General features: G+C 53.3%; 2 protein-coding genes across 10 annotated transcripts; one reads left to right on the plus strand and one right to left on the minus strand.

Moving 5' to 3' along the window:
• Positions 1 to 45: 45 nt before the first annotated feature.
• Positions 46 to 9,932, plus strand: BUD31 (BUD31 homolog). 4 transcript variants are annotated; one of them, XM_082644672.1, is made up of 6 exons: positions 46 to 317; positions 1,357 to 1,486; positions 1,912 to 2,034; positions 6,932 to 7,054; positions 7,985 to 8,151; positions 9,689 to 9,932. In XM_082644672.1, exons 3-6 carry the CDS (start codon positions 1,941 to 1,943, stop codon positions 9,737 to 9,739), a joined length of 435 nt encoding a protein of 144 aa, XP_082500798.1. In that variant the 5' UTR covers positions 46 to 317; positions 1,357 to 1,486; positions 1,912 to 1,940; the 3' UTR covers positions 9,740 to 9,932. The 4 variants fall into 4 exon arrangements, with proteins under 4 accessions (XP_082500798.1, XP_082500800.1, XP_082500799.1 ...); XM_082644673.1 differs by having other exon boundaries at positions 314 to 449; XM_082644674.1 differs by lacking the exon at positions 1,357 to 1,486.
• On the minus strand, positions 8,159 to 24,200 carry LOC309816860 (pentatricopeptide repeat-containing protein 1, mitochondrial-like). Of its 6 annotated transcripts, none has more exons than XM_082644662.1 (11): positions 24,113 to 24,200; positions 23,867 to 23,964; positions 20,940 to 21,441; positions 19,366 to 19,506; positions 17,646 to 17,864; positions 16,761 to 16,862; positions 14,214 to 14,918; positions 13,151 to 13,267; positions 12,266 to 12,448; positions 10,372 to 10,546; positions 8,159 to 9,114 (listed from the first exon to the last, which is right to left on the minus strand). In XM_082644662.1, the coding sequence occupies exons 3-11, from the start codon at positions 21,417 to 21,419 to the stop codon at positions 9,011 to 9,013; spliced, it is 2,226 nt and encodes a 741-aa protein (XP_082500788.1). In that variant the 5' UTR covers positions 21,420 to 21,441; positions 23,867 to 23,964; positions 24,113 to 24,200; the 3' UTR covers positions 8,159 to 9,010. The 6 variants fall into 6 exon arrangements, with proteins under 6 accessions (XP_082500788.1, XP_082500785.1, XP_082500789.1 ...); XM_082644659.1 differs by having other exon boundaries at positions 24,090 to 24,193; XM_082644663.1 differs by having other exon boundaries at positions 8,159 to 9,107; positions 10,368 to 10,546; positions 24,090 to 24,193.
• Positions 24,201 to 24,267: the final 67 nt, after the last annotated feature.

Below are 24,267 nucleotides of genomic sequence, written 5' to 3' on the forward strand. Positions count from 1 at the left end.
GGACCGGGGACCTCAGGGAGGCCGGACTGTCCCACGCACCGCCTGAGCCCAGGCTCGCACGCGCGCTGCTGGGCAACAGAGCCCCCAGCCCCCGCTCCGGGGGAAGCGCGTAAGCCTGCCAGTCACCCCCAGGGACGTGAGGACAAAAGACGACAGCGGCTCTGGAATTCTGTACAGGCAGAGCTGCGGACACCTAAGATAACGCAATTTCCGCGCTAGGTGGGGCGGGGCTCCGCGAGGACCTCATCCTGAAGGGATAACTTGGGAAGCGGAGGCAGGCAATAGAGAAGGGGTGTCCGACGGCGACGGAGGACGTGGTGAGTGTTTCTCCTGTTTTCGAGTACCTTGGTGACTGCTGGGGCCAGGGATCGGAGGTCTGCATTGGCCCAGAAGGGCGATCTGAACAGCTGAACTGGGACGAGTTCGGGCCTCTGGACCGGGAGGTCGAAGTGAGTTCCACAGAGGAGGCGGCGTTTTGCTCGTTCGGCCGAAGGGATGAGAGATTTGGGGGGTTCCCTTGCTTCTAGGCTTTTCCCCCCCTTTACTTTCCATGCTTTTTTTCTCCGCCTGGAACTTCTTTTGTCTAAATATTGCTTGTTCTCGTAAGCCCCGTTCAGATGCAGTCGTCTCTCTGAGCCTTTCCTACAACCCAGGCTGTAACGTCTTCCCTCCCTCCCTCCCTCCGAACGCCTTTCCGCTCGCCGCCTCTGCCGAGCGCTACCACCTCTCTTATACGGCCCCGCACCTCTTTCTCCTTGATCTGGTTACTTCTTAGCTGTTACCTCTCCTGGGAGGCCTCCTGTGACTCCCCGGCTGGGCCAGGCCCTCGAATCTCCCTGGGTCTTAGTAGAGTGGTCATTCCCGTGTCTTTGTCCTCCCAGCCCTTGCGCGTTGGGACAGGGACCAGATTCCATCCGTCTCTAGCTTCATAGCAGGGTAGACAAGTGCAAAGACCACTGATTTGGGAGTCAGGAGCCCCCGATTAGAGTCGGACTCTTCCAGTTCCCAGCTGTGTGCGACCCTGAGTTTACCTCTTGTAGTTTGATCTTCATCTGTAAGGTTGTTACGGAGAATTCATGAAAGGGAGCGGCGGGGCTTCATGAACTTGTCAGGCTCGCTACAGGGGGGAGGAACTCAATGAACTTGGAAGAGAGGACTCTGCTATACTTAAAGATGAGATCATTAACCTGAGTTCTCTTTGCCACCTAGGAAATGCTATGCGGTTTGAAAAATGACTTGCTATGTAGATTTGCACTGGTCTGTTGTTGGGCTTTACATGACTTTCCTTTATGTAGTATGTTTGTTGGGTTTAAGAGACTTTGGCCATCCGGCTAATACACTGTCCTCGTCTTATAGACAAGATTGAGGACCAGAGAGGGAAGGTGACCTCTCCAAAGTCACAGCTGGCCAAGAACCTAAGCCTGTAACTGAAGAGACCAGAGATCTTTCTTTCTGCTACACACACTCTTGGGAAACAGACCCTAAGGTACTTTGGTTTCACACTGTCTTTATCCTTTTTAAACACTCATCTTCTTCCCTTTCCCAACCATAGTCTCCTCACACTGTGTTGTAATTCCCTTTTCACTTTGTATTTCCTTGCTAGAATATCGCCTTCTCAGGAACAGTGTGTGTCTTATTCTTTGTTCTATGTTCTCAGTACAGGGACAGGCTCATAGTTGATGTCAGTTAATGATAACAGCAAAAATCTAGTAAGCACACATTAAATGCCAGGCATGTTACATATAATTATAATTAATCTTCATAATGGCCCCATAAGTAGATTCTATTATCCCCCCTTTACAGATGAGGAAACAGACTTAGGGACATGAGTGTGCACCAGAGTTGTGGCTTGTGAAGTCTTTTGGGGATCTGAGGCTCAGAAACCAATTCGTTTAATTTTTTTCCCCACAGATCTTTGCAGATTATCTTCTGGGGAAAAAATGCCTAAAGTCAAAAGAAGCCGGAAAGCTCCCCCAGATGGCTGGGAGTTGATCGAGCCAACATTGGATGAATTAGATCAAAAGATGAGAGAAGGTGAGTCGGAGAGTTCCTATCTGAGTGGACCGTGTCCAAGGGTCACAGGCTTACATGCTTCAAGGGGCCAGGCATAAATGCAAGCATAAATGGGAAGAGACAGGCTGTACCACTGTGGCCTCCTGACACTGACATGTTTTGCTTATTAACTGATAGGAATACTATAAATGCCAGAAAGTAAGATAATACAAATGAAAAGGTCCTCAAAAATGTTTTTGAATATAAGAGCTTTAGGGAGTATAGATCAAGTAGTCTACCTATAATTATTTGCTGTGTTGGTTAGAGGTATATTTAAAATCATACAAAATATATTTACTTGGGAAATCCTGTTCTTTTTCACTTCCAAATTTTCTGAAACATTTTTATTCGGATTTTTCTTGTGTCTCTGTTTTCATCATCACTTTGTTTTCGCATCATCTACCAGTTTTCCAGAATGCACCATCTTCACTTCCCTCTAAATGTTGTGTGATCCTGCACTTTGTGAGTTAGGGTAGTGTGCAGTTTTGGGAAATTTTATCACAGTATAACCACTTACTGAATTGCTTTTTAAAGTGATCTTTTTTTTTTTTAAGGTTTTTGGTAATTAATCTAACCTTTGTTATTATGAAGTCATACCTCTAGCAATAAGTAGTAAGTGGGTGTTAAGTTACTTTGCTTCCTTTGAAGCTGACTGTATCAGGTAACTTCTATTAAATACCCAGAACTTGCAGTAATCAGGTCATTTTGGGCTGAGAGATTTCTTCCCCAAACAGATCTTTATTCAACATAAAGGAACTTAGAGATTGCTGTAATAGAAGACATTTTTGTGAGTCCTTGCAAATAAACCTACTTCCTCTTTTTAAGGGGTGACTTTTTGGAGGGAGAGCATTTAGATGTATGTGATATTCTTTACCATCAAAAGAAGTATTCTTTCTCTTGTTTTTATTTAAACATATAGTTCTTCTCTGCTTTCCCCCCTTTTTTTTTTTTTTTTTTTTTTTGCGGTATGCAGGCCTCTCACTGTTGTGGCCTCTCCCGTTGCGGAGCACAGGCTCCAGACGCGCAGGCTCAGTGGCTATGGCTCATGGGCCCAGCCGCTCCGCGGCATGTGGGATCTTCCCAGACCGGGGCACGAACCCGTGTCCCCTGCTTTGGCAGGCGGACTCTCAACCACTGCGCCACCAGGGAAGCCCTGCTTTCCCACTTTTGATACACAGGTTTTAAGACCTAGTTTCATGTTGCTCTCGCTTCCACTATAAAGAAAACAGAGTGGATGGCAGGTGGCACCAGAGCTGGCTTTAGTGCTGGGAACAATAGGGGGCGCTGGGATGGGGAGAAGCTGCTACTCACCCAGGGCCACTTACCATGTGGGATACAGCCTCAGCTTTGCCAGATCTGCTGAGTGTTTTTCTTTTTCCAAGATAAGCAGAAATTCAGCTTTTCTGTGTGAACTCTTCTAATTTAAAATTCAAACTTAAAAAAAAAGTGTCTGTGGGAGGAGGCAAACAAAGCCAGCCTTCAGGCTGATAAAGGCTGCCAGCCTCCAGTTTGTAGCCTTCCGCGCAAGTTTTGCCTGTGGGATCTGCGGCCGCACTCCTAGGCCATGGAGGAGCCTTGGGCCCACAAAGGCCCAAAGCCAGTGGCATTGCCAGGCCTGTCCTTCTGATCTGAGGGCCATTTACAGGACAACTCACACTTATTGAAGCAGTTGGTCCTCTTATCTTAGGAAGGAAAATTCCTGTTTTCTCCTAGTTTGTCCGTTATTTCCTAGCTCAGCACAACTGCCCAGCTCTTTGTATGTTTCTTAGCTTGCTACTCAAGTTTTTGTATAGCCACTGTTGCCCTATAAGTCCCCAAACAAAAAGAGCCTGATTATAGGGACTACGGGGCAGAGATGGGGGAAGTTATGTGTGGCAGGGGTTCTTATGGGTGACTGAGAAATAAAGGCACTATCTCCGTGGACTGTAACCAGGACTTGTAAATAACTTTGCTTTTACAAGTACTTTAAACTAATTGAAATTTGAAGTTAATAGGCGGTTTGGGGCATTAGCAAAGAGGCAGAAACCTAAGTCTCGTCTGTGCCACAGTGTCCCCTACCTCTGGCCTCTTTTCATACCCTCCTAGTGGCAGGACTCCACATCGCCCACTGAAATCTGCCTTCTACTGTGTGTGCGAACCTGTACAAAATGATATCCAAGAATGTTCACGTGACCTTGTGGAAATGGGTCCAAAAAGAAATTTTTTAAATGTGGGTGATGCTACCATTAAAATGTTGAGAGATGACTCAAAAGCACAGGAAGGTTCCACGTCCAGGATGGCAGCCTGAGGAGCTCCATGGCCCCCACCCCCCTTCCCTCAGTCATCCCATCTAGTCACGTGGCTTTCCGAAACACTCTCGACTCCGGTGAACAAATGTCTTCTCCAGCCTTGACTCAACACTAGAAGTTTCATTTTAAAATACTCCAGTTCCCCCAAATCCTAAAAGTAGGGAGAACCAGATAAAATACAAATAGCTGAATGTTAATTGTTGAAGCTAGGTGGAAGGTACTTGGGAGTTCAATATACTGTTTTCTTTTGTGTATGTTTGAAGTTATCCTTATTGAAACCTTAAGAGAATTCACGAATCTAAAATCCGACTCCTTTTAGCCCCTCCACCCCACCACCTGGTCCAGGCTACCCTCACCTGTCACCTGGGTGCCTGCAGCAGCCTCCTGCTTCTGCTCGCCCTGCAGTCTTCTCCACGAGGCCGCCAGGGTGAGGGCTTTAGGTTGTACGTCAGATCACATCACCATCTGCTCAGGACCCTGCAGTGGTTCATCCCCCCATCAGAGCAAAACCAAGTCCTTCTGTGGCCTTCCAGGTCAAGCACACTCTCCCCACACCCCTTGAACTCCGTCCCCTACCCCCCACCTCCCCCAACCCACCAAGCCCCCAGCCACACTGCTGTCCCTTGACCCCCAGTTACAGTCCCACCTCAGGGCCTTTACATTGCTGTTGGCTCTGCCTTGTACACGTTTGCCCCTCTTCTCTTTTCTTCTTTTTAAATTGAGGTATAATTGACATACAATGTATTGTTTTAGGTGTACAACATGATTTTATATATGACTATGTTGTGAAATTACTACCACAAGTTTCGTGAACACCCATCACCTCACATAGTTGTTTTCTTATGAGAACTTTTAAGATCTACTTTCGTAGCAACTTTCAAATATACAATACAGTATCATTAACGTTATAGTCACCATGCTATAGATTCCCCAGGACTTACTTATAACTGGAAGTTTGTACCCTTTGACCACCTTCACCCATTTTGCCCACCCCGCCCCAGCCCACCTTGCACGTCTTGTTTCTTAAGGTCTCTGAGCGGATGTCTCCTTTGATGACTAGTATGAAGTGGCAGTCCCCCTCTTTCCCTGCTCGCCATCCCCTTCCTTGTTTCCTTCTTTTCTGTGGCCGTTACCACTTAACCACCAGGGGCAGATCTGCTTCCCTCTCAGATCATGCCTCTGTGGTTTCTGTGTCTTGCCCACTGCCATATCTTGGGCACCTGGAGCATGGCCTCGCCCATAGCACACACGCAGTGTTGCTGAGTCCTCAACACCTGCCTTTGACTTGGATCACAGAATCCTGTTTATTGAGCTGAATTACAAATTCTAGGTAATAGAACAGCCTCGGTGTTGGAGAAATGGAGGTATAGGTTTCTTAACCCTTCTCACCTTTCTCCTCTGCCCTAAAAACCGAGAAGAGGTGACAAAGACCAGCTTATAATGCTAAGAGAAAGACTTGCCTTTTGGCAGGTGCAAGGTGCTACCTGATCCTACATGTCTTGATGGAGCCATTATTTCCTGCAGGCTCGCCATGCTAAGAACTTTCAGACTTGTCTTTTTTTTTCTTCTCTTTTTTCCCTAAACGATTTTGATTGGGAAATGAAATTAGAGGTGCCTTAAAAGATTATTAGAATGCCCATCTGTAGGTCCAGAATTATCTTGAGAAATTATTATGCTGGAGAAATAGGTCTGGAAGGACAGAGACCCGGGTATTAACAGAGGTTGTCTTTGATTTTTTAAAACCTTTGCTTTCTAATTTATCTAATTTAAAAGGCATTTTTAATTTAAAGCAATTAATGTTTAAGTCATGTGGCTTACCTTTTGCTTCATCTTTTAAAAAACAAACAGCCCTAATGAGCCATAAATCATATGCTGTAAAATTCAGCCTTTTAAAGTATTCAGTTAAGCAGCGTTTAGTGTGTTCACAGAGTTAGGCAACCATCACCACAGTCAGTTTTACAGTATTTATCACCCCGCAGAGAAACCCCATCCCCTTTAGCAGGGGTCTCCCTGATCTAGGCAACCACTAATCTACTTTCTGTCTGTATAGACAAAGTCATACAATAGGTCTGTGAGGACTGGTTTCTTTCACTGAGCATAACGTGTTCAAGAGTCATCCCTGTTGTGGCATGTGTACTTCATTACTTTTTATAACTGAAAAATATTCCATCATGTGGATAGATTACATTTTAACCATTCATCAGTTGATGGACCCTGGGGTGATATCTACTTTTTGGCTACCACGAACATTCATGTACAGGTTTTTGTGTGCAAGCGCATTTTCAGTTCTCTTGGGTATATACCTAGGAGTGGAATTGCTGGGTCATATGGTTACTCTGTTTAACTTCCTGAGGAATTGCCAGACTGTTTTCCATAGCAGCTGCATCATGTTACATTCCCACCAGCAGCGTATGATGATTCTGATTTCTCCACATCCTCGCCAACATTTATTACTGTCTTGTCATTTTGATTATAGCCATCCTAGTGGGTACAAAGGATTTATTCTTTATCCCTACTTATTAAAAAAATAACACTATATCCTATGCATACTACCCTATCCCCCAAAAAACAAACACATGTTTTCTCTCCAGCTGAAACAGAACCTCACGAGGGAAAGAGGAAAGTGGAATCTCTGTGGCCCATCTTTAGGATCCATCACCAGAAGACCCGCTATATTTTTGACCTCTTCTACAAGCGGAAAGCCATAAGCAGAGGTAATTGGCCAAATTCTCTCTTGACCTTCCCAACTTGAGTAGCTTTCAGATTTATTTAATTCTTGAAACCTCAGCAAGTGTCATGATGTTTCTTACCACCAAAAAAAGAGGGGCCAGGCCAATATTAGCTAAATACTTTTAATTTTTGGCTGCGTTGGGTGTTTGTTGCTGTGCGCAGGCTTTCTCTAGTGGTGGCGAGCAGGGGCTACTCTTTGTTGCTGCGCGCAGGCTTCTCATTGCGGTGGCTTCTCATTACGGAGAATGGGCTCTAGGTGCGCGGGCTTCAGCAGTTGTGGCCTGCGGGCTCTAGAGCGCAGGCTCAGTAGTTGTGGCGCATGGGCTTAGTTGCTCCACGGCATGTGGGATCTTCCCGGACCAGGGCTCAAACCCGTGTCCCACGCATTGGCAGGCGGATTCTTAACTACTGCGCCACCAGGAAAGCCCCTGGCTAAATACTCTTTTTAAGGGTGGGTAGTGATGGGCCAGGGGTGGGGGGAGCTTTGTTTTTTTTAAAAGCTGAGGCGGCTTTTTTTTTTTTTTAAAGATGATGTTGGGGTAGGAGTTTATTAACTATTTATTTTTGCTGTGTTGGGTCTTCGTTTCTGTGCGAGGGCTTTCCCTAGTTGTGGCAAGCCGGGGCCACTCTTCATCGCGGTGCGTGGGCCTCTCACTATCGCGGCCTCCCTTGTTGCGGAGCACAGGCTCCAGACGCGCAGGCTCAGTAGCTATGGCTCACGGGCTCTAGAGCGCAGGCTCAGTAGTTGTGGCTCACAGGCCTAGTTGCTCCGCAGCATGTGGGATCCTTCCAGACCAGGGCTCAAACCTGTGTCCCCTGCATTAGCAGGCAGATTCTCAACCACTGCGCCACCAGGGAAGCCTGGGAGCTTTGTTACACTATGCTCTGATGCCCTTTCCCCATCTTTTTGACAGAACTGTATGAATACTGTATTAAAGAAGGCTATGCAGATAAAAACCTGATCGCAAAATGGAAAAAGCAGGGATATGAGAACCTATGCTGCCTGCGGTGCATTCAGACACGGGACACCAATTTTGGGACGAACTGCATTTGCCGGGTCCCCAAAAGCAAGCTGGAAGTGGTAATGTCTCCACCCCTGTCATGTCTGACGACTGGGTGGGATGTTACTGATTCTGCCCTAGTTGACCACAAGGGGTTTTATGTTGTTCTGTTTTGTGGTTGGCCATCCCCCCAGCAGTGAGACCCTCTGGTCAGGAATCCATGCCAGGGATTTCGGCAGTAATTATCTTACATCTGGGGGCCAGTCTCACCTCCTGCTTTGGGCAAGTTATTGGGTTCCTTTCCTCACTTAACCAAATGGGGGTGATGATATCCACCCCCAGGGTGGCCGGAGGGGTGGGCCAGTCGGCAGGAGCTTGTCCCTTTCCCTCCAGTGCTTGCCCTTCAGCCGCCCTTTTTTCCAAGCCTCCTTTTCCTCCCAGGGACACTTCAATGTTAGCATCACCGCGTCTCCTGCCAGAACTTCCTGGGCGGCTGGGGAACACGGCTGGGTGTGCAGTAGCTCGGCTCCACGCACATACGCCTCTGAAGTGGAGCCGCAGGAGGCAGAGAAGGGTTGCTGGGCTGTTGGCCGTTAGCGGCCTTTGAGCGCGGCCCCTCGGCTGACTGCCGTGGGCCCCGCTGGGAGGTCAGGCCAGATGTCTTATTTCACACGGTCCCTCGTCACAAGGTCCCTTCACGCTGCAGCACTAGTTACAGCTTGTAAGGCTTCGGCTCTGGGCCAAGGGCTTTAGCTCAGCAGGCAGCTCTGTCCCCTGAACCATCTGGAAGCTCAAGGACGGGCATGTGGAGCAGTGGAGAGCAAGCACGGGCTGCCTCCTGAGGGGCGGCTCTGGTGCTGGTCTCTGGCGGGGGCAGGAGGGGTGGCGGAGCAGCAGAAGCCCTGGTCCTCCGAGAGCCCCGGGGTTCCACGTTGATGTCTAGCTGGGGCTCCTGCCCCAGACCTGTGGCCGCAACAGAGCCTGCTTCAGATTTAGTTGGGTTTCACCATCAGATTTTGTTTCCTTAGACCAGAGTCTTGCTCCTCCAAAAAAGAAGAAAAAGGAAAATAAACACCATTGCCCTGGGGCCTTTTGTCTGCTGGGTGGGCTCCCCCGCCCCGGCCAGACACTAGGCCACACCTGGCCTGGGGTACAAGACTGTTCCGCTGCCACACAGATTCAAGTACACACTGTTCTTCTTCCCGAGCCCACAGTGGAAAGTTCCCAGCCCAGAGGAGGCACTGAGGCCTCTGGCGCTGAGCCCCCTGAGCAGTAGCAGACCCACCCCCAGCTCACTATAGGGTGTGTCCTGCGGCTTTGCAGAATAACAAGAATCATTTACACAGATTTTTTTTTTCCTTTTTTGGGAGCAAGTGTGTACACTGAATTTGCATAAATTAAATCCACATAGAGAAGTAACTGCAGTGTCAACAGCAGCTGTTTCCATCTTCATGAGGGAACCGAATTTTCCCCATCCAGCACTGTCACGGAGGGTTTCTGAGGAGTGTCCTACGGGGAGTGGATGTCCCGTGGCCACCCTTCCTGCAGGAGGATTCCTGCGTGTGGGCGTATGGCCTGTGGCAGGGGCACGGGGTCTCAGCTGTCCTCTGTTTGCAGGGCCGGATCATCGAGTGCACGCACTGCGGCTGCCGGGGCTGCTCTGGCTGAGGCCGTCGGGGCCCCAACCCCTCTCCGCCCTGGACTCTGGACTGCGCAGGTTTCTGCCTGTCACGCCACCCTTTCCTGGGAGCAGCTCTTCCTCAGAGCAGTTCCCCAGGCCCGAGTAGGAGCATGGTCTCTACGTGTGAAGGCTTTGGTGTTCATCAGCTGTGATTTGCAGAAATAAAACTCTTAAACCTTTTGGGTGCTGCCTGCCTTCTTTCAGAGCCAGCAGTCTGTGGAACCCAGTGGGACAGCGCCAAGCCCTGGAGACCAGTTGCCCTTAAGGCGTGATCCTAACTCCACCTCACAGGTGCTGTGTGACCTTGAGCACTTACTTTCCTCATCAGTGATGGGGGTGGCAACCTCTCAGGCGAGGAGGGCCTAAGATGACATACCAAGGTGGCCCAAGCTGCTCTTGGACTTGCCATTAACTTCCTGGGCACCTCAGACCAATGCCTGCAAAAAGCTGCAGCTCTTACTGTGTGGCCCAGGCCTTTCCCTCAAGCTTGCAGCTACACCGGCACGTTCACGTGTCTTGAATATGAAAGGGACTCTTGGGGCTCCCGCAGAGCCATGTGAAGGCCATTCACTTTGTTCCAGCTCTGCTGGAAGTCCCCCAGGGTCTCCCCATCACCTGCCCCCAGGGCCTCTGTCCACATCGGCCACAGTGACGGTGTCCTGGTCTCCCTTTGGTTTGGTCCGGAACTTCTGCCACGGGTGGGGGGTTTCCTCTGCTGGCATCACTTTCAGCCACTGCTTATAATAAGCTCGGAAGCCATCAATCTTCTCCAAGTAGGTGTTTCTCCCTTTGTACTGTAATTGGAAAAGCGTGGGGTTCCAAGGCTCAGAGGGGCCACGATTAGACTCACTGCATGCTACCTACCGCTGACCCCAAACCATGGCAGCTGGCTCAGGGCTCAGGGAAGCTGTTCTTGCTTCCAGTTGGTCAAAGGGAGAGGGTAGAAAAGCTGCTCAACACTGAGTGGTGTACAGTAGAGAAACTAAGTTGTACCATGGGGCAGACCCAGATTCTCTCTCATCTGCTAACAATCCTTTCCGAGTCTGTGCTGCTGTGTTCCTATATACCCAGGCATGGCACCCCAGCCCCGCACAGCTAGAATCGCTGGGCGCCACCAGCTGTGCCTCCACAGCCTGCTGAGCGCCTCCCGCTCGGCACAGGCATCGCCTCCCTCTGACTGTCACCTCAGCACTGCTGCAGAGGTCTCAGGACAGGAGGGAAGAAGGAAAGGAGACAAGACGTGCCAGGCAGACACCAAGAGAAAGCTGGTAGAGGAACACAGAGAAGACCAGAGAGAAAACAGACAAAACGTATGAGATAAAGACCGTTACTACATGATGATAAAAGGGTTGATTCAAAAGGTTTAACAATTCTAAACTTGTACCTAATAGAGCCTGAAAGTACGTGAAGCAAAAACCTGATGATCACAAACAGAAGTCAGTCGACCAATAAGGAAATATGAATGTATGACTGAATACAATAAGCTTTAGGCTTCTGGTAGTTTGGTGACTGTTGATTGAACCTGAGAAGACCCCTAGTGGGCCCTACATAGTGAAGAGACAACCCCCCAACCGGAAGATTCTTACAACATGAAACCAACAAAAGACTAGTGTCCAGAATATTTAAAGAACTCCAAGGCATCAGTAAGGTAAGACTAACAATCAGCTGTTCAAAGATGCCCAGCTATGCCCTCCGGCATACTCTCCACCGCTGTCTCACTAGCTCTTACTAAGCCTTCAAGCATCCCCCATGCACAGCCGTCCCTGACCCCACGTCCCCTGGCTTGGTGTGTCCTGGCCGACTTGTCTCCCTCCCAGTCAGGCCACAGCTGCTCTGGAGGTGCTCAGCACAGGGTCTGACTCAGCGGACCTAAAAACCAAAGCCCTGGAGCCTGATATCCTCAGAACAGCAAGGAGAGAAGTGGCAGTTACAAATCAGATTCTATCGCTGCCCTCCTGCTGTCCCCATTCACCCGACAAACAACAATCTATGCTGGGCGCTGGACGACAGGCAGGCACCAGGGACCCAGGTGAGCAAGGCAGACAGTCTCCACCTCTAGGAGCTTTTACAATCTCTTCAAGGGAAGAGTCACACACGTGTGCGTGTAATTACCGACTGTGAAACATGGTGAAAAGGAATAGTGCTCGTATGGGGGCCGCCAGCAGGGCACCTCTGAGAAAGAGCCATCTGAGCCTACACCTACCAGATGAGAAGGAACCACAGCCATGTAAAAAGCAGGGCAGCCTACTCAAGGTGGAGGGAATACAAAAACCCCGAGGCAGGGAAGACGCCGTGGGACTGACAGTGAATCAAGGGAGGAGTGGCCTAAGATGAAATGAGCCACGTGAACAGGGGCTTGCAGGCCGCAGTCTGAGGAGTTTGGGTTTTTCCCAAGGGAAGCCACCGACAGTTTAAAGCAAAAGGATGCCAATCCCAGCAGGTCAGAAGCGGGCGGGGTGGGGGATGGCGCTGGTTAGGGAGATGACGGGCACGTTAGAGCTTGGCGCACTTACCCGGTCGAAGGTGGGTGGGTACTGGGCTGCGAACTCCAGCTGGCGGATGACCACTCCATTCACCGGAACCCTGTTCCGCCTCATGTCCTTCAGGACGTCGATGAGATAGGCGTAGTCCAGCTTCTTGACGGCCGCGTTGATGAGGGTGCTGTAGATGTGGGCGTTGGGGGTCATCTGGGATTTCTGGAACATCACAGAAATGCCATCAGTGAGATGATGGTGGTGGCTGGGACAGAGCGGCCACCGGTGACACGTCGGGCTTGGGGAGCTACCCTGCCAGTCAGGCCTGCTCTGCAGACCAGCCCCCAGGGACAAGAAGGGCAGGACCTTGTAGCAACAACAGGCTGTACGCCCCGCTCCATGTCCCCCGCTCTGTGGGTCCATCCCAGGTGGCTGAGGACCCCGCCCTCTCAGCCCCGAAGAACCTGGACAGCAAGTAGAGGGTTGTTCTCAGAGATAAACAGACTCAGGCAGTAAACCACATCAGGGCAGGAGACTGCCTCCTGTGGTTCACTGCACCCCCGTCCCCCGAGAATTCTGGTACCCTCCCTGCTCCCATCATGGCCTCCATCCCTCTAGAGGGTTGGGGCCAAGACCTGCCCCCACCCCTCAATCTCACCCCGCAGCCACCACCTTGGCGATCCTAACACCCCTGGCCCTCAACGCCCATTCCTGCAGCGCCTCACCAGGGTTTCCTTTCTCCCAAATTGGGCCACTGACCATTCCACACTCGCAGCTAGAGCGACCCCACTCTCCCTGCCCCGCCCCCAACAGCTTACACTGAGGGCAGAGGCCTGGGCGGTTCAGGAGGGCCCCCTCGCACCACCCCCGCCCCAGCTTTCTTCTTCAGTACCACGGGGCCTGCCTGGGCCCAGGCCTGCTCACCCTCATGTCTGCAAGCAGCTGCAGGCCATCCCCTGGCCTGCGGCACCCGATGGCCAGGCTGCAGAATGTCTGCAGGTTGGGGACGATTCCCCTCTTTGCCAGGACTGGCAGCAGTGCCTGTGGGGACAGACGTGGCATCACCGTAAGCTGTAGCCCAGCAGCCCTGGCAAGAGCCTTCTCCGCTGGAGGCGCCAGGGCATTGCTCTGCTCCGAGGCCTCGTGGCTCCCTCTGCTGACCACACTGGGCACTGGCCTTGGCCCAGCTCCCCAGGATTCAGCTGCTCTGCGAGTCCTCCCTGCCTTCCAGCCCGCCTGTCTGTAGCAGGTCATCCCTTCTTCGAATGCCCTTCATGTTCCTGCCCCCTCTGCTCCTCTCCCGACCACCATCCACCCCTGCGCTCGGGCCGTCCATGTCCACTGAGCACCAGGGCCTCAGGGGATGGCAGTCCTGTGGTCCAGGGCAGGAGACAAAGCTGACAACAGCATAGGAAGTGCTGGCCGAGGGAGCCCCCGGGCAGGAGCTGAGGAAGAGGATGCCTGCTCAACCTGGCTGGGTCAGGGCGGGGCCCAGGGTGGGGCTCTAGAGAAAGCTGTGCTCTGCTCTGAGGGCCTGAAGGCAGAGGCTGCCTCTGTCAGCTCTCAGGAGAGCCCAGGTCAAAGCTTCTGGCAAAACGGGCATCACACAGAAATACATTGTACGAATGCACAAAAATCCTGTGAGGGCCCCAACGTCGCCATCTGTGAGACGAGGAAAGCCACAGGCCAGCGGAGCTTCCTGCTATGGTCAGTAAAGAAATGAGTGGATGTGAAGCTCTCAGAACAGAATCAAGAACAGTGAGTGCGAGGAAGTCCATGAGGCGGGGGCGGGGCTGAAGGGTGGCCCCTCTGGGAGGGCGGGGAGTATGGCTGGTTCACCACCTGATTCCCAGGTTTTCACCAGGGGCTCCAGACAGTCTGCGCCCCTCTCACAGGAACGGCTGACACACCTGGCAGGGGAGGGTCTGAGGGGGAAGGAGAGGAAGGGCCCAGCCGGGAGCCCTGTGCCTCCCCCCGCGCCCCTCACCTTCGCCCCCTCCAGGTCGCCCAGCTTGCTCTTCCTCCTCATCAGCGTGTTGAAGAAGGTCAGGTCGGCCTCCACTTGGTGCACGTCCAAGACAGTCAGCAGCGAGGACTCTGCGGAAGTGCCGGGCTCCACCACCTCCGCCAGCAGCGTGAGGGTTTTGATGTCCGGCCGAAGCCCATGCTCCGCCATCTTTCCCAGGAAGCCCTCCAGGCCCCCCATCAAGGCCAGCCTGTCGGCTGGAGTCGTCACGGTCCCAAAGGAGACTACAGCCGAGGGGACCGCCCCCGGGGTCAGGAGGTTGGCCTCCAGCCCCCAGGGAGGCGCTGGGGCTACAGAGGGGAGGGCCACGGCGAGGTCAGGCTCCGCCTTGGTTTCCACCCCAGGCTGGGCCTTGCCGCGGGCTCCGGCCTCCTGAGGCTCCAGAGGCCCCTCAAGTGCCTGAGAAGGTTCTAGAAACAGCTGCCTCTCCAGGGCCTCCACGTGCAGCCTGGCAGACAGGCTATCGTCTGCCCCGACCCTGTCTCTCCTCCTTGCCTGCCGCCCACCTGCCGGGGGCTGGAGCAGGACCATCTCCTCCCTGGGCCTCAGGAGCACCGCCGAGGCCACCTCCGGGTCCCCCAGGCCGCAGTCCCGAGCTGCCCCCAACAGCAGGTTGTAGCCGTGCCGGCTCGGCCGGAGCCCCAGGCTCAGCATCTGCCTCCACACCTGCCAAGGAGAGACAGGCCTCACCCCCAGCTCCCGCTCCGAAGAGCCCTCAGCAGAGCAGGCAGCACGAGGCAGCAACCAGTCAGCAAACGTGGGGGCGGGGAGGACACGGGAAAGACGCCAGGCTCTGGGCCACTAAGAAACCCGGAACCTGGGAGCCTCCACAGAGCGCCGCTCCTCCCCTCCTCTGGCTCACCCCAAAACCGTGTCGCTCTTGCATCGCTCTGGCTCTCCCAGGCCCTTCTCCCTACTCCCCTGGGGAGGGACAGCCAGAGAGGCTAGGTGCTGGAGGAGTCCAGCTGACTTAAGGATTGGACTCAGCTGCCCTTCCTGAGTGCCTGCTGTGTGCCCTGCCCCACTCAGCGTCCTCAGCTTCCTCGAGAGCACGGAGTGGGCGCGGGCAGAGGGGGGCCTCAGCCAGGAAGAGCGCCTCACAAGCTGTGGGCCCGGGCAGGCCTGTCTCCCCTCAAGCTGAGGTCGTTTTCACCCCTCAGCGAGGAGTCTAGCACACTTGTGTGTTCTCAAGGGGGCAGTCTGACCACGTGCAGTCACTCTGACACCAACCAAGATGCCACGAGATGCCCCACGAGGCTCACTGGTCTCACTGGCTCCTGTCCGCGGGCTCACTGGGAGGCCACGTGCAGCGGCCAGGAGCTCACGTCAAGTGTGCCTACGAGTCAGGGCCGGCCAGGCCCAGGTGGGTGCCACATGCAAGAGGGCCGCTGCCCACCAGACAGGGTCCTGAGGATGGCAAGGGTCTGGGAAGCCACCTCCATGGGGAATACTGACAGAACTGAGGTTTATCAGGGACACAGACGCTATCCCGTGGCAGGAGGGATTCTTGGTTCAAATCCCAGCTCTGCTTCTTAGTGGCTGTGAGACCTTGGGCAAGTTACTCAACCTCCGGGAGCCTCAGCCTCCTCGTCTCTAAAACGGGGCTATGGTGCCCAGCTTGAGCAGTTTAACAAGTGCATGACACAAACTGGCTGCTAGCGCGATAGACTACTTCTCACTACAACAGATCGAGGCCAAAGAGAGGGAGGAACCAGATCCTGTCTATAAAGCAGCCAGGGGATGGCCGGCAGCCACTGTTTCCAGGGGGTCTGCAGAGGGGAGGCACGTGGTCCAGGGCTGTCCCAGATCACTGGGGCTCAAACTCTGTGCAGACCAACCCTCTGGGGATCTTGCTGAAATGCCGATCTGGCTGCACGAGGCCTGTGTGGGGCTGAGACCCTGCATTTCTGAGAAGCCCCAGGTGAGCCTGAGGCTGCTGATCTGTGGGCTGCACCTGAAGTTAGAGCTTTTGGTGAGCTCCAGGTCCTTCCCACCCCTGAGAAGCTGGGGAGGCAGCTGTGGTACCAGTGCTAATTCCGCCTCCGCACTTGACAAGGGGGGAGCTGAGATGGGATTAGAGCAGCGTGTCTCAACTTTAATGTCCATGAGGCTCTCTCAGGACTGAATGATGACTCCTGGGTCCCACACGCAGAGACGCTGAGTGGGGGATGGGTCGGACATCCTTCAGGGACCGTAAGCTCAGCGGGTCTGGGCCGGCTGCACAGAGAGCCACGGAGCGGAGTGGGAGAGTGTGGGCTGGCTGTGCCCCGACTGGAGCAGCAGCCACGCCTCCTCCGTGTGCCCTCCCTCCCTGCCATCTGTACAACGCAGGGAGCAGCGTGCTCTGGGAAGGCCAAAAGATCACAAATATAAAAACACCCAGCACAGGGCAGGAGCAAGTGCTCAAGTAACGCACACAGGATCATCACTTGCACCCAACACAGGCACACGGAGGGGGAGCAAGCAGGGCAACAGGAGAGACAGGACGCAGGGCCAGGCGGGACAGACCTGCAGGGCGTATCGGAAACCCATCTTCTTGTCCTGGATGCAGCCCATGAGCAGGTAACTGAAGGTCTCCTCTGTGACCACATGTCCTTTCTGGATGATTTCCTGGGGGAGGGAACAAAGAGGGCCGGATAAGAATCTGCAGAAGAGCCCAGGACCAGGCCCAGGCCCAGGCCCGATGGGGCTGGCTAAGGGCAGACACCCCCGGTCAGGCTCAGGGCTGTGCCTCTGGAAGAGGTGGGGCCTGACTCCGGCTCCGGGCCAGCTCAGTACCAGCTGCTGAGCAGAGCTAACTGCTGCCTGCACCCCCTCCTCCTCTCCTTCCCAGGCCTCTCTTCCTGGCTCTGCTCTGGTCACTTCTCTGCAGCCTCTCCGCAAAGGCCACCCCAGCAGCCACTTTTAACCCCTGTACATGAGGCTTTGGAATTGCACAGAGCTGGCTTCAAGTCCCAGCTTCACCACTGGCTCGCTGTGGGAGTGTGGGCAAGGCATTATGCTCCCTGGTCTCAGTTTCCTCATCTATGAAATGGGGGCACAGGACTTGCCTTATAGGACCTTTGGAACGACCCCTCAGTGAGCAATGGCTCATCTTCAGCGCCATGAAGCCCACCCTCTGGTACGGCACCACGGAGTCCCATCCAGCGGGACTGCACACGACAGAGCACACGACCCACCGCCTTCACAGGGCTGGGGGCCTCTCTGCCTGCCAGACCCAGGCCTCTGACAACAGGGTCTCATGGGATTCACCTGTGAACCCCAGAGCCCAGTACGGGGCTTGTCTCATCGGCCCCTGAACCTTCCTGCATGAGGAACACAGACAACACAGCCTCACACCCTGCCACGTGGGACTGGCCCTGAATGGGGAGCAGGAAGGAAGCGATGTCCCACCTTAAACACATCCAGGCACATCCTGAGGTCTGCGCACATGGCAGCCATCTTCAGCAGGGAGTGGTATGTTTTCAAGTTGAGCTGGAAGTTTCTGGCCTGAAGCTGCTGCCGTAACTTCAGGGCACTCTGCAGAGCAGAGTCCTTCCAGGGGGACTCAGCACAGACGTTGAACAAGGCTGTGTAGGTGGCATCTGAGGGCTCCAGGTCTCGCTTCTTCATCTGTGGAGATGGGGAGAAACTTGGAGGTGGCTCTGGGATCAGCCCAATGCACAGACGATGGCCACCCTGAGAGGAAGCTAGAGAAGACTGTGCTACCACACTGAACAGGCCTGGGAGCCGGGCCTGTGACAACACAGAACCGAGTGACACGCAGAGCTGGGCTCTCTGAACCCCTGACTCAGCCCGAGGGGCTCTGGGAACTGACCCTGCACTGCAGATGCTCCAAACAAGAAACCATCCTCCCCATGGTGCTCAGCAGTCCACCCTGGGACTGGGGTGCTTTTGCAGCAGGGTCTCCCCAAAGCTCCCGCTCTGTGGCCGACCAGGCCACCCTGACTGTTAAGATCCATGGGGTGGATCTGGTCTGGGAAAGGGTGGAGGGGGGTGGTAATCAAACCCCAGCTCCAATGTTTACTACCTGAGGGGTCGTAAGTTAGCTTGTCATTGGAAAAATGGGTGTGATATGGTCACCTCGAAAGGCTGTTACAAGGGAGAGCATCATGGGAGAGAGGCCCCGGGAGCAGCAGCAGCAGCAGCCAGGAGCTCATCCCTGCAGCACATCTCAGTAGTCCCCCACCCCACCCCCGCTGAGTCACAAACCCTGGGCTCACACTGGGCTTATTAAGCCCTCCAGGTGACGGAGTTTGAGAAACTCCTGGTAAAGCCAAGCACTCGCTATTTCCCAGAGGAGAGCAACCTGACCGAGGGTAGGTGACCAGCTTTTGCAGAGTGTACAGAACCCTGTTCTCAGGCCATTTTGGGCTCAACTCCCAAGTCCAGCACTCTCGAGAGAGGTAACCTTAGACATGGCACTTCATCCCTCCAGGCCTCAGTTTCCTCATCTGAAAAAGGAAGACGGTGATCCCAACTTCAAGGATGGGCAGATGCTCTGTATGTGTTCACATATTCCACAGAGTGTACTAAGGACTTACTATAGGCCAGGCCCAAATGACGAGACTAGGGCTCCCAAGAATTCTTGCTGGAATAAAGGATGTTCCCAGCTCCTGGCTACAGGAGAAGATGGGAATACTTCTGCTAGAGTCTATGGTCCTCTCAGGCACAGCTCTTTCCTGACTCATGAAGGAAGCAGCTTCCTGGCTCTGAGAATGACAAATACAACACACCCCAGAGGTGGGCGAATGTAAAGTAAAACCACCTTCCAAGAGAAATAAAAGCCCTTTTTCAAAGGATCAGCTTTGGAAGAAAGGTGCACGTGTGCACCCATGTGTAGCGTGAGGATGGGAGCGAGACAAAAGGAACACAAAGTAAATTAACTGGGAGTTAGCAGTGGAAAAGGCAGGGGACCGGTGGGCCCTGCCGTGGCCCGGACAGGCACTGGAGGACGTCCCATGTCATCACGTAGTTATCTGAGATCACCTCCATTTTACGAACGATGAAACTGAGGCTGGAGGGGGTAATGCACTAGCAGGTGACTCATCCAGGATCTGCACCCAGCTCTTTTAGGGCCCCTGGCCCCTGCTGCCCCCAGGCCCATGCTCACGTCATTGTAGAGCTGGAAGGCCTTCCTCAGGTAGCCGGCCCGCCCGCAGCCCCCGATCAGCACGGTGTAGTTGCACTCAAGGGGCTGGAGTCGCTCCTCCTTCAGCATCTGTCTCTCAAACAGGTCCAGGGCCTCTGCCAGCTGGGGAAGAGGGGTGGGGGGAGGGCACAACAGGGGGGACTCAGGGTGGCCTCAGAGACCCTCAGCAGAGGGAGGGAGACTGAGGCTGGGGGACCCTGCTGAGCCCAAGCTCAGGCCTGCCCAGGAGACAAACACCCACCCTGGGCCTCTGCCACCAGCCTCTTGGTGCCCGTGGTCTGCAGCCATGGGCCTTCGCAGTGGCCAGGAAGGAAGCCCACCAGTCTCCCACCACCTGTGAGAGCTCCTGGCCCCACTGCCATGGGGGAACTCCCTGAGAGGCAGGGGTGATGCCCAGGTAAACAAAGATCTGAGGGAGGTGAGGGAAGGAGCCACATGGCTCTCTGAGGGAACAGCCAGTGCAAAGGCCCTGAGGCTGGAGTGTGCTTGGGAGCAGAGAGGAGGCTGCAGCAGAGTAAGTGAAGGAGGGGAGATGCGGGCGGAGAGGTAAGGGGAGTGGAGGGCAGGTGGCAGTTCTTGCAGGCTTCATAAGCTATTGTGAGGACTCCGACTTCTCTTTATTTCTCAACTTTTCATTATGGGAAATCTCAAATATACACAAAAGTAAAGAGAATAGTGTAACTACAATGCTTATTAACGTCTGGCCAATCTTGTTTCATCTATACCCTGCACTCCTCCTGCAAACTGAATTTTTGAAAGCAAATTTCAGACATCCTGTCACTTCATTCACCAAAGCTTCGACATATACCTCCAAGAGATTTTTAAATATAAATGGAATGTCGTTATCAATTCCTAAGGAAATGAACATCCCCAGTGTCACTGAATACACTGGGAGAGCTGGAGAGAGAAGTCAGGCCATCTGCTCTCTGCTTTAATGGGATGGCTCCATGCTGCGAGCCCACATCCTGGAAAGAGGTGGAGAGAGCCTCGGGGAGCCCAGAGACAAGTGTCATAATAGCTGAGGGGGGCGAGGAGAAGGCTTGGGCTGGGCATTCAGGGGTTGGCTTGTGAGACGTTAGGACGGGAGAAATTTTGAAGCTAGAGCTGGTGAGAGAAAGAGAAGACTCAGAGATGATGTGAAGGCATGTGGCCTGGGTGGATGGAATAATGGGGTTACCACTGAGTGAGATGAAGAAAGCATAGGGAAATCAAAGTTGGGAACAAAAATTGCAGGCCACCGAGGGTAAGTATAAGGGAGATGGTGAGGAGGCAGCTGAATACACAGATGGGGAGTCCATGGGATGGCCGAGCTGGTAACAGGAAGATGGGACCAGCATGACGGAGGGGGCACTGAAAGCCAGGAGGCTGGCGGGTCTCCTGGTGCAGCACCGAGGGGGGAGTGAAGACAAAGAGGAGGGAGGAGCCCTCAGCATCCCACCCTTTAGAGATGACCGGAAGGTTGGGCGGCCCATCACAAAATACCACGGCACGGTGGAAGCAGGAGCCAGGAGCAACAGAATCCAAAGGTTCCCTACCTTTCCTTCCTTGATCAGGCGTTTGCACTGAAAGAAGTACCAGTAAGGGGTGTTTCTCGGGCCCTGCCATGATTTTGGCTGCAGCTCCCCTTCCTCATCTTCTTCAACACTCTGTTCCTGGAGCCGCAGGTTATACAACTGGGCTGTCGATTTGTGGAACATTCTCCGGGAGGAGTATTTGTCGGCAAGAGTCCCAAAGCTCTCCTCCTCCCCTTCCTCCTGGGTGGCCGTGGGGCTGGGCGGGCCTGGGTCAGAGCTCAGGCTGCCTGTGTTCTTCTGGCTCCGCGGGCCGAGGGGCAGCCGAGAGAGGGAGCTGTTGAAGGATGCTGGCACTAGCTGAATCAGCCCTGCAGCCCTTGGCCACATGGGCCCCTCCCTGCCTCCGGCCCACCTGGCTCTGAGGGGGTCAAGGTGGTGCAGGATGGCCAATCCCATGGGGCGGGGGCCGGAGAAGAGCCGCGAGAGTCTCACGAGGTCCATCTCTGGCGTTCCCCTCCAGGGCCTGGCATAGGTCAGCAAAACAGTGAAAGTCAAAGTGAGTTCACAGTCACAAAAGGCAGAAAGAAGACCGAGAAGGTGGGTACAAGCACGAGCCCTGAGGTTAGAAAGTAGGCCTAGGGTTAGGGTTAGGTTCACATTTCAGCTCCACAAAACAACTATCCTTGAGTCCCTGGGCACTCACTGCTCTGGCCTCAGTCTCCTCGGCTATAAACTGGGGTTAACTATAACATCACCCACACAGCACCGTAGCAATGATTCAATCTCAGATATCAGCGTTCAGGTGCAGCATGGTGAGCACTCGATAGACCTAAACTATTTTTTTTTTTTTTTGGCGGTATGCGGGCCTCTCACTGTTGTGGCCTCTCCTGTTGTGGAGCACAGGCTCCGGACGCACAGGCTCAGTGGCCATGGCTCACGGGCCCAGCCGCTCCGCGGCATGTGGGATATTCCTGGACCGGGGCACGAACCCGTGTCCCCTGCATCGGCAGGCGGACTCTCAACCACTCCGTCACCAGGGAAGCCCAGACCTAAACTATTGATCTGTATCACTGAGCCACGACCTAAGTGACTGGGCACTCAAGTCAGAGCTGACTTTGAGCCCTGGCCAGAGCTGAGTGACCGGCCCCATTACTTGACCTTCTTGGACCTCAATTCCTTCAGCTGCAAGACCCACTCACCTTACCACAAGGCCATAAGGATTAAATGAGATGTTTTTAGCATAATGCCTGGGGTTTAATAAGTGTTCAAAAAATTATAGCATTATCATTTATTAGGAAAAAAACACTGGCATTCTGGGCCTCTGCACAGGGAAGTTAACTTAAACATTTCTCTTCTGCAAAATTCATGGACAAATGGGCTTCAGCTGTGCTGTCCAATGTGACTATTGACACTTGAAATGTGGCTAGACTAAATGCAGATGTGCTTTAAAGGTAAATTATACACCAGATTTCAAAGACTTTGTACAAAAAAAGGGTAAACTACACATTTTTTTACATGTTGAAATGATAATATTTTCGATATACTGGGCTAAAGAAAATTTGAGACTGATTTCACAATCTTTAAACTTTAATGCGGCTACTTAAAAATTTTAAATTACATACGTGCTCACATTATACTTCTATTGCACAGTTAGGCTAGAGAACCTGGTCTACATATTTGAAACACTTTAATAAAAAAATATCAGAATACCCCCTATGAACAGAGCCATGCACTTATTTTGATGGGAGGATATGAATAGTTTTAGTTACTTAAGAAACAATTTGGGGGGCCTCCCTGGTGGCGCAGTGGTTGAGAGTCCGCCTGCCGATGCAGGGGATACGGGTTCGTGCCCCGGTCTGGGAGGATCCCATATGCCGCGGAGCGGCTGGGCCCGTGAGCCATGGCCGCTGAGCCTGCGCGTCCGGAGCCTGTGCTCCGCAACGGGAGAGGCCACAACGGTGAGAGGCCCGCGTACCGAAAAAAAAAAAAAAAGAAACAATTTGGGGAAGTTTTTATCTACTCTGAGAGCTTTTGGCCCAATTTAAGGACTCTGTCAGTTGACAAAAAGTTTTCCCCCCAAACAGATGAATACTTAAACTCATTCAAAGAAGAGAGAAGAAAGCTCCCTGAATTTAAAAAAAAAAAATCAGAATAACGAGCATGAACACATTTTAAGATCTGGTTATACTGGAAGGTGGAAAGACCTCAGAGGGGACAGCAGGTTGGACAAATTAATATCTGTGGCCCAGGGAGGGGACTGACTTGCTGGGGGCCCTGCAGCAGTGTGGTGGGCGAGATCCACTAGCTCTGGAACTGGCTGGCTTTGAACCCAAGTCCGTGAATAGTATCAAACAACTTCTCTTGACGAGCACCCTAGTGACACCAGTGCAGAGGGCCTTTACCATTCTGCACCTGGTGAAGCTCCAAGAGAAACGTAATGTGAGCCCGTATGTAATTTTAAATGTTCAAGTGACCACATTAAATAAAGGGTTTACACACGTTAATCAAAATACAGAGAATTTTAATTACTGATACTGATACAGGTACCAAAATGTCTTTAAAACAAACTTATGCTCTATTAGTACAGATGCTTCTTTTTCCAGCGTTAAATAACAAGTCCTATCGTCATGTCCAAGCAGCGACAACTGGAGAAGAGTTTGTCGGAGTTGCAGATACTCTGTCTCCAACCATCATTTACACTCATCCCCATTGGCAATCGCGACTTCGTTTTGGGCAGAGCGAACGCCACTCGGTCAGTCACCGAAAGACTTGCTAAGTTTTACACTGTCAATAAAGGTGTAATTCCTTCCTCCCCAAGTTCTTCAACCCGTCTGGGTTACTAACCCCTGAATTAGAGACACGGGGCCGCCGTCCTCCCTTGGGGGACCAGCCCCTCCCCGGACGCTCCCCGGGACCCTCAGGCCGACCCGCCCCCTCTCCACACCGGCCTTTAGAGCCTCGGTCTCCTCAGCGGACGCCCCCGGCTTTAGCTCTGGCTGCGACCCTCGCTGCCCCTCTGGCCAGTCTTCGTCCGGAGCCCGGGCTCCTGTGAGGGTCAAACAGGAACTCACTCCAAGGGTCCGACCCAGTGAACGCGGCCCCACCTCGGCCGCCGAGCCCACGGCACCCCCGCCCCGCCTCGCGTCACCCCCAGTCCTGACCCCGCGTCACCCTCAGTCTCGTAGCCGGCGTACCGCACACCCGGCTGCCCCTTCCGGACGACCTCTCCCAGGTGTGCTTTTGGCCGACCTTGCGCAGGCGCAGTCCGCGTCGCCAACTCCCGGCGCGCATGCTTTCAGGTGGGCGTTCGGCGAGCTGCTAGCCGGGCCTAGCGGAGCGGCCCGTACTC

Source organism: Mesoplodon mirus (genome assembly GCF_964341445.2).
Source record: "Mesoplodon mirus genome assembly, chromosome: 15".
NCBI classification, from domain to species: domain Eukaryota; kingdom Metazoa; phylum Chordata; class Mammalia; order Artiodactyla; family Ziphiidae; genus Mesoplodon; species Mesoplodon mirus.

Bases quoted from the DNA above. Each gene is read 5' to 3' on its own strand.
- BUD31 (XM_082644672.1), top strand. From the start codon at position 1,941: ATGCCTAAAGTCAAAAGAAGCCGGAAAGCTCCCCCAGATGGCTGGGAG. The intron at 2,035-6,931 runs GTGAGTCGGAGA...TTTTCTCTCCAG, and splicing joins AGATCAAAAGATGAGAGAAG to CTGAAACAGAACCTCACGAG. The intron at 7,055-7,984 runs GTAATTGGCCAA...TCTTTTTGACAG, and splicing joins GCGGAAAGCCATAAGCAGAG to AACTGTATGAATACTGTATT.
- LOC309816860 (XM_082644662.1), bottom strand. From the start codon at position 21,419: ATGGACCTCGTGAGACTCTCGCGGCTCTTCTCCGGCCCCCGCCCCATG. The intron at 19,507-20,939 runs GTAGGGAACCTT...CCTCTTCCCCAG, and splicing joins GCCTGATCAAGGAAGGAAAG to CTGGCAGAGGCCCTGGACCT. The intron at 13,268-14,213 runs GTGAGGGGCGCG...CTGTCCCCACAG, and splicing joins GCGACCTGGAGGGGGCGAAG to GCACTGCTGCCAGTCCTGGC.